This window comes from Alligator mississippiensis, chromosome 2 (genome assembly GCF_030867095.1).
Source record: "Alligator mississippiensis isolate rAllMis1 chromosome 2, rAllMis1, whole genome shotgun sequence".
Taxonomy (NCBI): domain Eukaryota; kingdom Metazoa; phylum Chordata; order Crocodylia; family Alligatoridae; genus Alligator; species Alligator mississippiensis.
In genome coordinates, this window is record NC_081825.1 from 143,262,336 (window position 1) to 143,274,801 (window position 12,466).

At 44.1% G+C, this 12,466-nt stretch overlaps 1 protein-coding gene across 5 annotated transcripts in view; it reads left to right on the plus strand.

The window, feature by feature from the left end:
• Window positions 1-12,466, plus strand: part of BMP2K (BMP2 inducible kinase) — a 133,791-nt gene that overhangs the window by 34,987 nt on the left and 86,338 nt on the right. For 4 of the 5 annotated variants that reach the window (XM_059722221.1, XM_006258849.4, XM_014603811.3 and 1 more), the window contains exons 2-3: window positions 1,029-1,147; window positions 8,359-8,464. In XM_059722221.1, the coding sequence (XP_059578204.1) occupies window positions 1,029-1,147; window positions 8,359-8,464 (225 nt within the window). Of the gene's footprint in view, window positions 1-1,028; window positions 1,148-1,387; window positions 1,492-8,358; window positions 8,465-12,466 lie in introns of those variants that run through there. The other variant, XM_019498182.2, reaches the window with a different exon arrangement.

Consider the following 12,466-nt stretch of genomic DNA (forward strand, 5'->3'; position numbering starts at 1 on the left):
CATGATCACATTGTAGTGAATTATGGTTAGCACTGATTAACTGTATGTACACTGTTATGTATAAGTTTCCATGTGTGTGGGAAAGATTTGTGTGTGCGCTTTGAAACTCCATGCATTAATTTGAATACCAGTTTTTGGTCAAAATCCATTTTTAAAAAAATTATCTGTAAGAGTTGCAACTAATGCCTAAGATTACTATAAAGCTTAAAATTTTGTGAGGCTTATTTGGGAATAAGCAGTTTCACTCTTCCTTATTTTTATTTTTTGTCTTGCTTTATATCATAAGAAGGGTGAAAGAAGAAACTAAAATTAAAGAATTCCCAGAAATAGCAGGAACACTGATATATGCTTACTTAAAACTAAAATAGGCTATTTTATATGCATAGTGTTGCTTTAAATGTGTGCTTCTGATTTGAGTTGTGAAAGGAGTTTTTCATTTTCAGGTCTGTATAGGTGAGTGTTGTCTGGAGGACCAGTGGATAGAGTAAAAACAGATTGCATTTCAGTTTATGCTCAGTGTCATCTATTCAATTTAGTAATTTTTTTTTCCAGATTGCAACTTTTTTTTCATAGTTACCAAACATATAGTTCTTCTTGCTGTTTTTCCTGCAGTCTGTCTTTTGTAACTTGCTATACAGAGCTTTAGAAATTGTGACTAAAAAAAAATGTGGAAGAATTAAAGACACACAAATGCACACTTTTTATTCCAGACTAAACCTCCTGGAACAGTATCTACATTGTCTATCTGTTAGTACCAATAAATACAGCTTTATAGGAGATGATAAAGTCTACTGTTAATATGGAATTTTCATCCAACAACTTTAACACTATAATAGCTTTGTACCTTTAATGAAAAAAGCCAAGGCTAGTTATAAGAACAAACTGTCAACAACTACGTGGGCGATTAAAAAAGCTAAAATATGTACTAAAATGTCTCTTTATCATGACTTGATGTGTTTCACAGGAAAATTGGAAATTTAAAGTAATCTCTTTTGTAGGTAACTTTTACATTTTTTTTTTCCCTGCAGGTGGCTTTTCCACAGTGTTCTTAGCGAGGACCCATGGTGGAATGCGTTGCGCATTGAAACGAATGTTTGTTAATAATGTGCCTGATCTCAACATCTGCAGAAGAGAAATTACAATTATGGTAAGCAAAGCACTAACTATATCCTGAGGGAATTAACTCTTTATAAATGAATATCTATGTATGCAGTAATTATAATGGATTTTTTTAAACTACTTTTCTCAATACGAACTTTAAAATGATCTGATTCATTGTTGTGGCACTATTGGCTTGTTTGCTGGAAGTAAATTTGAAAAGGTACTTGAAATGAATTGTAAGGGTATGTATGTTTTCTAGAGCAGCAGTTGGCAACCTTTTGACACTGTGGCTTGGAATGACTCGGCTCTGGTCAGAGGCAGGTGAGCTCATGTCAGGACCTGTTCACTGCCTCTGGTGCTTCTTGGATCCAAAAGCTCCACATGCTGCAGGTAGCCCACCTCTGTTCTAGAACACCTAGCATATTGGGGAGGGAACAGGCAGCATAGTGGCAGATAGATGTGGAGCAGCAGGTTGGTCAGGGAGTTACAGGGTGGGGAGCCAAAAGTTTAGTGGCGGATGGGATAAGAGAAAGGGATTAGAATGGCACGTGTGAAGGGTGCAAGGCTAAGTTGTGGTACACCTGCCAGAAAGGTTCACCTCCATTGTCTAGAGCAGGGGTGAGCAAAGTCTGACCCACAGGCTGGATCAGGCCTGTGGTGGACTCCATTTCCCAGCAGCCCCTGCCTGTGTCACTCTGGCCAGTTCCCTGGAGACCCCAGGAGTGGCAGGGCTGTGAGTATGTGGGGCTGTGACTGCCCTGTGCTCCCAGGGTCTCTGTGGAGACCATGAGTGGTGCTGGCAGGGCACATGGCTAGGCTGGGCAAGGAGCTGCTCTGGGGCTGGGATCTTGCATTGGTGACAGCATGGGCTGGAACTGGGGCAGAACTGCATTCCGCTGCCCGCGTGCCGCTGCAACGAGGGGATTCTGCAGATGGGATATGCAGGCAGTGAGGAAAAGTAGGGTACGCATTGTGTTTGTTAAACAGGGTGGATTGATTAAAACTGCCAAGTAAGAAACTAGGGGTGCACTGATAGAAATTTTTTTGGGCCGATACTGATGGCCAATTTTTAATTGGCCATAATGGCCGATACTGATCCGATTCCGATATGTAACCCCACAACATGGGAGTGGCGTCTGGCTGGTAAGTTGTTGTGGGGGGAGGGAAGGCTTGGAGGGGGCGGACCGAGGGCCCTTGAGGGAGAGAGTGGGGCTGGCGCTGGGGATGGGGCAGGAGCAGGGTAGGTGCTGCCCAGCGGGCACAGGATGGAGTCACAGCTCATCTGGGAGGACATAAGGAGGGGGGTGGCTCCTGCAGCTGCATGTACCCGGGGAAGGCATGGGGGGGAGGCGTGTGCTACAGCAAATTTGGGGTAGCTGCAGTGCTGTGATTCTCAACAAGGGTGCGCCATGGTTTGCAACAGAAGGCTTGCTCTGTTATTTTTCCATAATGAGTGAAAGCTAAGAGTTGACATTTTCTGATGTGCCTTGAGTCTAATGAGGTTGAGAACCACTGGACTAGATCTTTTTTAAACTATAGTATGGTGTCAAAATATATTTGGGTGAAGACTAGTTAAAAATGAAAACTGCATTTTAAAATGTTTTAGAAAAACTTAAATATGCTGGATGCATAAGAAAATATTAAAGTGTTGTCGATTTGAAACTTCTGTTTGAGGAAGGGTTGTTTTCAATGAAATTAACCTAAATGCCCAGAAACAATTAATTTTTAGAATGAATAGCTTTCATTTTCTAAAACTTAGCTTTTGATTAGAAGAATAGAACTAACTTTCCTGCTTTTTCAGTTCCCAAACAGTTTCTGTACTTTAAACTGAATTTGTAGACAAAACTGAACAGAAGAAAATATTTATTTTGTACCTGCAAAAGAAGCTACTGCTGTCAAAACCTGGTTTAGCACATCAGTAAATTTCAGTTGTATGTGCTGAGCCAGTGGCTTCCAATTCACAGGATACACTTTCTTTACAGTTTGGTAGCAAATATACTAAATATACCGTTTGAATAGTTTGTTTAATGATTTTAATAGATCGTAGTAAGTTGAGGCCTTGACTTTGTCTCACAGTTTTAAGTATTTGAACTTACTTTTTGTTTTAAAAATCCATTTGATTTTCATTTTAAAAAGAAAAATTAAATTGAGTTTAGTTCCCAGCAAGTACTCCTGTAGTAAGATCTTTCTCAATCCTTCTCTCTGGAAGGTGAATGCTGCATTACATTAAAAAGATTGAAATATTCCATGAGTGAAGAGGAAGGTGAAAGTCTTGGGAAATTCTTACGTTTGGGTTAAAATCCTTGGTAACTGACTCTTGAAGATAGAGTATATATATTTTCTTGGTTTTTAAATCAGGGCTATATACAGGTGTTACATTTTTACTGGAATTGCTGCTGTCCTGATAGAAGCTACATTCAATTCAATTTCTCTTGGGAGAAATATTCCCCTTCTGGGAGTTCTCTGAAATTCTTACTGGTAGAAAAATAGCTCAAGAGCTGGAGCACGTGTGCGCTCTAGGCATGTGGTACTAGAGGGCTGTTCTGTATGCCACCCTTGCCCTTGCCTTTAGTGCCTAAACTTGTCCCTTTCTCAAGCAGAGGAGAGGACAGTTCACCAGCAGGCATCCCCCAAAGTTTTAGATCACCTTACGTGCAGTCCAGATTGGTGCCCATGGGGTGATTTAAAGCTGGAGTTGCAGGGAAGCAAGGACAAGGACAACTTCCCTAACTGTGTCCCAGTTCCCTGGGTTTTAAATTGCAGTGCATGCTGCCCAGCTGAGTGGCATAACTGGCATTTAAAGCCCACAGGGCGGTGAACTGGGAAATAGCTACCCTGCAAGAGAGAGCTTCCTTGGCCCCCATAGCTTTGTAATCCCCATCCCCACTTTCCACCAGGACCCTGGGAGTGGCATTTGAAGCCCAGGGGCTGGGAACCAGGTCTGGGGGCAGCTTCCCTGAGCCTGATTCCCTAGCCCCAGGCTTTGCAATTCCTCTCCCAACTGTCCATCTGAACAGCAGGGGTAGTATTTGAAGTCTGGGGGCCAGGAACCAGGTTTGGGGACAGCTTTCCTGAACCCAGTTCCTGGGCTTTGGAACCCTGCCTCCATCACCCATCAGGCAGCAAGGGGGAGCTAGAGAGTGCTAGCAAAGCCCCTGGAACTGCCTGGTTTTGAAAAGATGCAGAAAGCAGTGGCTGCTGCTGCTCTCTTCCTCTTTTGGACTAATCCAAGGGATGAGGGGAGCAGTGTGGCAAAGCCCCCTGCCAGCTGCTCACACTGGGGAAAGGGAAGGGGACTTGTGGTGCTGCTCCCTGTACTCAGTGTCTGGTGGAAGCAGTGCAATAAAGTACACATTTGCCCTTCAAATTGGGGACTCCAATATGTGAGGTGGGCTGCAGGCTTGTGGCACTGAGCCCTCTTCTTGGCTCATGGTACCTGGGAGCTGAGCAGACTAAAGAACACTGTAAGCCCCCATCCCTGCTGTGTGTTGTACCTTTTCCAGATTGGGATGAAAATGGCCACTTCTGGCCAGGAGAAATAACATGCAGACTTGTGTTTTCTACTGAGAGAATAGTGATTCTCCTGACAGAATTGTAATACTTGTATGTCACCTAAGTTTTCTCATGTTGTGAGCTATGCAAGATGGACATCACAGACTATCTGTTTTCTTGGTATCAAAATCCCAGTTCCTGCAGCAATTGATGTTCTATCTACAATTTATATTAGGACAATGTTTGTATTCTAGTCTGCAAGTGGTACCTTGTATCTCCACAGTTTCTATTTCTGTATCAAAGAGGTTCAGTTCACAAACATTTTTTCTACCCATGCTGTAAACTCAATTTAAATTGCTATATGTCTTAATACAGGAGGCTATACTAGCTAAGCTGTGCTCATGGTTACCTGTGCAGATCTCGTTGTCTGTAAGTACTGATTGGAACCCACGAAACCATTCTGATACGCAAAAAAACACCCTAATCTGTGCTAGCTATAAAGCTTTAACATATATAGAAATACATGATAATGTATCTACTGCGAAGATGTAGTAAAGTCTTGAGCAGATCCACCCTTTAAACATGCAGAAGAAAATAACAGATATTGAATCTACTGTGTTACATTCAGTTTTATGTAAACATATTTCATTTCTTTTCTGTGTACATGTCAGGGTCCTGTTTGAAACCTAAATTTTGTCAGACACTATTGGTATTTCTTTGTAGTTGAAGACATGCTAGAATGTTCCAACATGGAGGATTTGAATGACAAACAATATGCTAAAATTTAAATGTCTTGTATCCAGAAATTCAGCTGCAGGACAAGGGCTCCAATCAGTTTACATAGGGAAATGCTTTCAGGTATGAAAAAGGGCACAAAATATTTTTTGGCTTCTTAAGTAGAAGAGAGAACATTGTCATAGGCTCAGTGCCAGTTGTATTGGATCCTGTTAAATGGCTCCTGGATCAGGTTCCAGTGTGAAACAATGAAGGTAGAACTCAGTACCTCTATTTAGACTGACATGTTTCTGGCACTAAATGAAGGCTAATATGGCTGGGATATTCATCCTCTAGAAAGAAAGCTCTCATACTTTTACCTCTTCAAAGGAAAGACTGACAGAAGAACTTTGGAAAGACAAATATATAATGCTTGTCTTGAAAAGTATGATTATGAATACTGCCACAGACAGGGTTTGGGTTGATTTCTGCATTTGACTTCGCATTTTACATAGTTGGCATTTTGCTCAGTTTTTCATAATCTATTGAAGGTAGATAAGACTTTCTAGAACAGCAGGGAGGCATGTTTGGGGCTACTGCTATAATTTAATAATTACATCTGTACGGATACTCTAGCAGAGAGGACAAAAATGAAGTTTTAACTATAATGGTATAGTTCTCCTCATCTGTTTCTTAGACTTTTTTTTTTTTTAACTCTCCCTACTTGAGCAACTCTAAATTTTTAGCATATTCTATTACATGATTTCAGTTGTTGTCTAGAGAAGTGGAGCTAACCTTCTTGGCAAGTATACCACAGATTACTTTAAGAGCCACTCTAATCCCCTCCCTTTGCCTAATGTTCTCTGCTTCCTGCCCTATTCTCCCTGTTTAATCTGCTGCTCTGCTTTGTACTTTGTACCCCCTTCCTGATTTGCTGTGTGCTACACAAAACTGCCCATGTCACAGATTGACCACCCATGGTCTAGAGGAAGTTTGCCTAGTTTGCATCTAGCCAGAAACCCTATCTGTAGTGGTGAAAAGGAAAACAATATTGTTAACAATGTACAGTCAGTCATTCAAGTTCCAAGTTCAAAAAAAAATCTTTGTAACACATTTCTCATTCGGGGATAACTTGAAGCTAGCTCAACAGGTATGAGCTTTGTCATAGACAAAATTCAAGTTGTCTGAATTTTGAGTTTTTAGCTTGTGCTTTTTTGGTAGCAGGGTATTTGTCCATAAGTATTTGTAGTGTATCATGAATAAAAAGTTGTTTAGTTGCTCATATTGGGAATTGTTCTTAAAGATGACAAATGAACCTAGTGCATATGAAATATGTCAAACTGGGCAGCAGCAGGAATCAGACTTGTATACCTACGTGGCATAAACTCTGGCATCACAGGCTTACCCTGGGCAGGCAGTGCAGATATTTCTAAACCTCTTCTTGGGTAATTGCACCTTTTTTCTCCATTCAGTCCTTGGTGTTTCCACTGAGTCTGCTAAGATGGGTTGATTGTTGAATATTTTGTCATATGAACACCATCATGAAGTTGCACCATTAGAAGTATATGTGAGGCACCAGCTTGCTTGACTTTATTAATAACTACTTAGGAACTCATTTCTCCCCCCACCAATTCAATAATAGACTGTTTCAAGCATGATCTAGAATAGTGGTTGTCAACCTTTTTAGATCCAAGGCACACTTTCCATCCCCTTTCCCCAAACTTTTCTGCAGTTAGCAGCACCCTGTTTCAAAAATTAATTAATTTATTACTAGGGGTGCATTGATAGACATTTTTTGGGTCGATACTGGTGGCTGACTTTTAACGACCCATATTAGCTGATTGGGGATCCAATTGCCAATATGCAGCCTGGCAGCTTGGAGATCAGTGTCTGGCTAGTAAGTCTATTGTAGGGGGAGGCAGAGGGCATGTGGAGGGGCAGATGGAGGTCCTGAGTGCAGCTCGGTTCAGGCCCCCGCTGGGAAGAGCCCAGCGCTGCCCTGGCCACAGTCCACAGCGGCAGTCTGCCCTTGCCCCATGCACACACCCCCTCATGCCCTCCCGGGGTGCATGCAATGACAGGAGTCACTTGCTGTTATGTCCCGGGCCCTGCCCCGGCTAGGCAGCACCTACTCCTGCCCCAGCCCCACTTTCTCATGGTAGGGGTCTTGATCTGCCCCCATGCCCCTTCCCTCCCCTATCCCTTCCCTCACAACAGATTTAATAGCCCGACGCTGGTCTCCACGCTGATAGGCTGTGCTCCTGGCTGCATGCATGTTGTGGCTGCACACATGCATGCAGCATTTATTGGCCACGTCAGCCAAAAAAAAAGCCGATTGCTGATATGCTCTATTTTCCTTATATTGGTGCTGATCCGATATGGGACTGATGTATTGGTGCACCTCTACTTATTGCACTGCATAAAAAAAATTATGTCTGGAAACGTATTTTAAAACAAAATGGAAAAAACATGCACAAATAACCATATTGTGATTTAAGACGACACTTTAACATAGCAGTTCTTATAAATATCTTGAATTTGTTAATCAGGACAAACAGCATAACTTGCACAAGTGGATGTTTAGCACTGACTAATATAAAATGGCAGTGTAATGTCTCATTGGGTGAGAAGAGCTGAGCTGAGCCAGCTATTCCTAAATGGGTTGTCTGAAGCTGTATAAGTAACTTTGCTAGTACAGCTACCTTCCATTATAAAAGTGGGAAGTACCCCTTTTTAGCTTTCATTCAGCTTTTCATTATGGAAAAATAGAGCAGTCCTTCTGTTGGCAGGGAACTCGGAAGACCACACTAGGTCAGAATGTTTTGGATGCTGTGGATTTCTATTTGAAAACTCTTGTTTATCTTGTGAATGTTATAGGTGTTTGCCCACCTAACAGTGTTAATGTTGCACAACATCCCAGTGCAGAACCACTGATCTAGAATAAAAGGTTCCATATCCTTCAAGTTGTATGGTTTTCTATGCGGACTTCGTTGAAATTTTAATTATACAAGCATTAATGCTCTTGTTTTTCCTTCTGTCTTTCTCTTTCAGAAAGAGCTATCTGGACACAAGAATATTGTTGGCTATTTGGATTGTGCAATTAATCCTGTCAGTGATAATGTATGGGAGGTGCTGATTTTAATGGAGTATTGTCGAGGTAGGTAAATTACCTTTGGGATTTCTTTAGGAGCACGAGAAGATGATTTGTAACATTAATTCCTAGGGTTATCTTTAGCAGATGATATGCATTTTAGCCAGGTCCATACTTCAGTTGTCTTTCTAATTAAGAGGAACAACTTTTTAGGCTCAATTTAAAAGAGCTTTCTGCATTACTTAACATGAGACATGATTAAAAAAAACCCCATGTAAATGTTGGTATGCGTATGACCATTTCTTGTTTTGTTCAAAACCTCTAGATATTTCTAAGCCTTATCATTGCCATCATTATATGGATTAAACCAGAGGTTGTCAACCAGGGGTACTTTGAAAGGTCCTGGGGGGTATGTGGGGGGTGGGCAGGAATGGAACGCTGTCACCCTGCGCTGCTGCCTTGCAGGTGTGGGGTGAGAGCAGGGCCGCACAGATGCTATGCTGCTGCCGCTTGCCACCTCTCTGCTCTTCTGCTCTGCCTCTGGCTGCTAACCTCCTGACCCCCCCCCCCCCCCCCCCCGATACATTTATTAAAAAGGGGGCTGCTGGGGGTACACTTTTTAGTAAAAGTTGAAAACACCTGCATTAAAACTTGAAAAAAGGGAATATTTCCTCTCCAAACCCCATCGTGAAATTGCTGGGGTTTTTTCAGTGGGGCCAACCTTTTTAGGCAGGCATGTCACACATTAGCTCAGAATCATCCCACTCCAGTCTCCATCCCCTACCCCATCTGTTGCTCTGTTTTCTGTTCCCAACCATGTGCTGCATGCCTGCTGTGCTTTCTGTTTCTTGCCCTGTCTGCTGCTGTGCTGCCTGACCCCTCCCCTGTCTGCCATGTGCCACTTGTTTCAGGTTATCCACCCCTGCTTTAGATGATGGTATATCTAACGATCATTTTAGTTATTTAAATCCTCTCCTATCTTGGAAATCGAGCATATGGAGATTCAGTGCAATTCAACAAGGAGAAATGCTGCAATTCAAAAAGGAGAAATGCTAAGTGCTGTACCTAGGGAGGAAAAATGTCCAGCACACCTACAGCCTAGGGAATGACCTGCTGGGTGGCACAGAGGTGGAAAGGGATCTTGGAGTCTTAGTGGACTCCAAGATGAACATGAGCCGGCAGTGTGACGAAGCCATCAGAAAAGCCAATGGCACTTTATCGTGCATCAGCAGATGCATGACGAATAGGTCCAAGGAGGTGATACTTCCCCTCTATAGGATGCTGGTCAGACCACAGTTGGAGTACTGCGTGCAATTCTGGGTGCCACACTTCAAGAAGGATGCAGATAACCTGGAGAGGGTCCAGAGAAGGGCAACTCGTATGGTTAAGGGCCTGCAGACCAAGCCCTACGAGGAGAGACTAGAGAAACTGGACCTTTTCAGCCTCCGCAAGAGAAGGTTGAGAGGCGACCTTGTGGCTGCCTTTAAGTTCATCACGGGGGCACAGAAGGGAATTGGTGAGTATTTATTTATTCACCAAGGTGCCCCCGGGGGTTACAAGAAACAATGACCACAAGCTAGCAGAGAGCAGATTTAGATTGGACATTAGGAAGAACTTCTTCACAGTTCGAGTGGCCAAGGTCTGGAACGGGCTCCCAAGGGAGGTGGTGCTCTCCCCTACCCTGGGGGTCTTCAAGAGGAGGTTAGATGAGTATCTAGCTGGGGTCATCTAGACCCAGCACTCTTTCCTGCTTATGCAGGGGGTCGGACTCGATGATCTATTGAGGTCCCTTCCGACCCTAACATCTATGAATCTATGAGATCAAGTTAGTGTTAGGAGCCAGTTTTGGTCATTTTGCAGAATAGGTTTCAAGGTAAATGTTCCATGTGAAAATAAACTGTTCCCCCCAAACCAGTATATTAGATGCTTTGAGTTACTATTACCTTGAGGATTATTGGCCTATGACACTTACCCCCTGTCCCTATCCATCCAAAAGCTGTGAATGAAAATGATTGGTCAGTTGGAATTATTTGTCAGACAGATGCAGAGATTCATATGATGCTCTGTTTTTCAAAAGAGTAAATCTGCTTCTACTTTGTGGTAACTGCTACATACCCCCAATTTTGCCATAAGACAATGAAGCACTGTGAGCCTTCTGTAATGTTTTAGAAATCTAAGCCCTTTGGGAGTTGCATGAATGCTGTGTCCTAAGCTTTAAAACTATTTCTTAGATGCTTGTTGATGTAGGGTAGAGGGAAATTCCTCTGTACTTCTGTCAGACTTGAGCTGAATTTTTTCCTTGCTGTGGTTAAGTTAGTAACTGTAATTGGTTGATTTTTCTATATACCACTGCAAACTTGTTTTTTTGTGGATGGGTTCTCCTTGTTTATCATGCTGTAGAGTGATCTAAGCCAGGAGCAGGCAACATATGCTCCACAGGCTGCTAGCTGAGAAGCTAGAGGTCTTTGCCTGTACCCCATGTTGGGGCTGGGCAGCTTCCATCTGCACCTGCACCACTTCTGCATCTCCCCAGCCTCCCAGCTCTGGTCTGATGTGGGCCAGGTGTTTTTGGTGATGCATCAGCAGCATGGTGATTTTCCTGTGCCCACACTGGAACCAGAGAGCTAGAAGCTACACCTGCATCAATTACCGCTTCCCCCAGCTCCCTGGCTGTGGGGTGGGTGCAGCTTCCAGCCTGAGAGGAGCTGCTCTGGGGCCAGGCATCTGTAAACTGCATCAGTGCTATCACTGTTCCTTTCCCCAGCTGTGGCATGGGTATAGTTTCTAGTTGGTGGAAAATGGCACCGGGCCAGGCAACTTCCAGCTGTGCCTGTTCTGTAGCTAGGGAGGGGGAGTGAAGAGAAGCAACAGCAGTGTGGGCACAGTTTGCAGATACCTGGTCTGGGTGCATCTCTCCTTTATCTGGAAGCTCTGCCCACAATGCAGTCAGGGAGCAGGGGGTGGGAGAAGTGACAGCATGGGCACAGCTCCCAGCTACCTGGATCTAGCATGTGCATGGTAAAAGACCCCCACCCCGATGCACCAAAGAACCCATTTGTACTGCTTTTGACTAGATCTGGATTCTTCTAACCCATGGCTTGTAAGAGATTGCTGACCTCTGCCCGAAGCCACCTACAATATTTCAAAGCAGGCATATTATGTATCTGAACACAAGAAATGGCACAGGGGGTAAAAGTGAAGATATTGCTATTGGGGCTGTTGGTTAATTTGTGTTAATCTGCATGATTAACCCATTAATTTCTATTTGCATTACTTTTTTTAACATGTTAATTGCACACGTGGCTTTGGAGCCCGTGCCTGGGCTGCCCTGCATTGCCCCTCTGTCACTGTCTCCGCTGCCTCTGGGCTGCCCAGCAGGGCAGCACGGGCAGCAAAAGCACTGGGCAGCTGCAGCAGGAAGGGCCCAGCAGTGGTGAGGGAGAGGGGCCACTTTTCCCCTTCACCCAGCAACAGCTTTGGGATGGCACCGCTGCCTGCCTCTGCCATGCTTCCCTGCCATCTGCATGCCACTGCTGTTGCTGTTCAGGGTAAATGCCCTGCTCTGCCCACCCTGCTCTCTCTCCCTCCTTCCTTCCCTCAGCCAAGGTCCCCCCTGGCTGCAGTGCTGCAGTCGGTCCCTGTGCCAGCTGAGCTCTGCGAGCTCTGCATGGGCTGAATTTTAGGGCGAGGGGCAACAGCAGGGATGGAGGAGCTGCAGGTTGGGATTGAGAGGCACCAGCATAGCCCGGGGCTGTGAGGGACTGTGGGATGGGTGTGTGGGGCACTGGTAGAGCCAGGGGGCTGCAGGTCAGGAGTGAGAGGCAGCAGCAGGGATGGGGGGCTTCAGGTTAGGAGCGGGGGGCACTGGTAGAGCCTGAGGAGGTAAGGGACTGTGGGTCAGAAATGAGGGGCACTAGCAGGGCCAGGGGTCTGTGGCTACTGTACGGTTTATATTCTGTGTTGTAATTGACATCAAATTATTTGGAAAATATAGAAAAAAAATCCAAAATCTTTGTATAAAAAAAAAAAGGGGGGGGGATGCTGGTGCATCACCAAAAAGGGATTTTT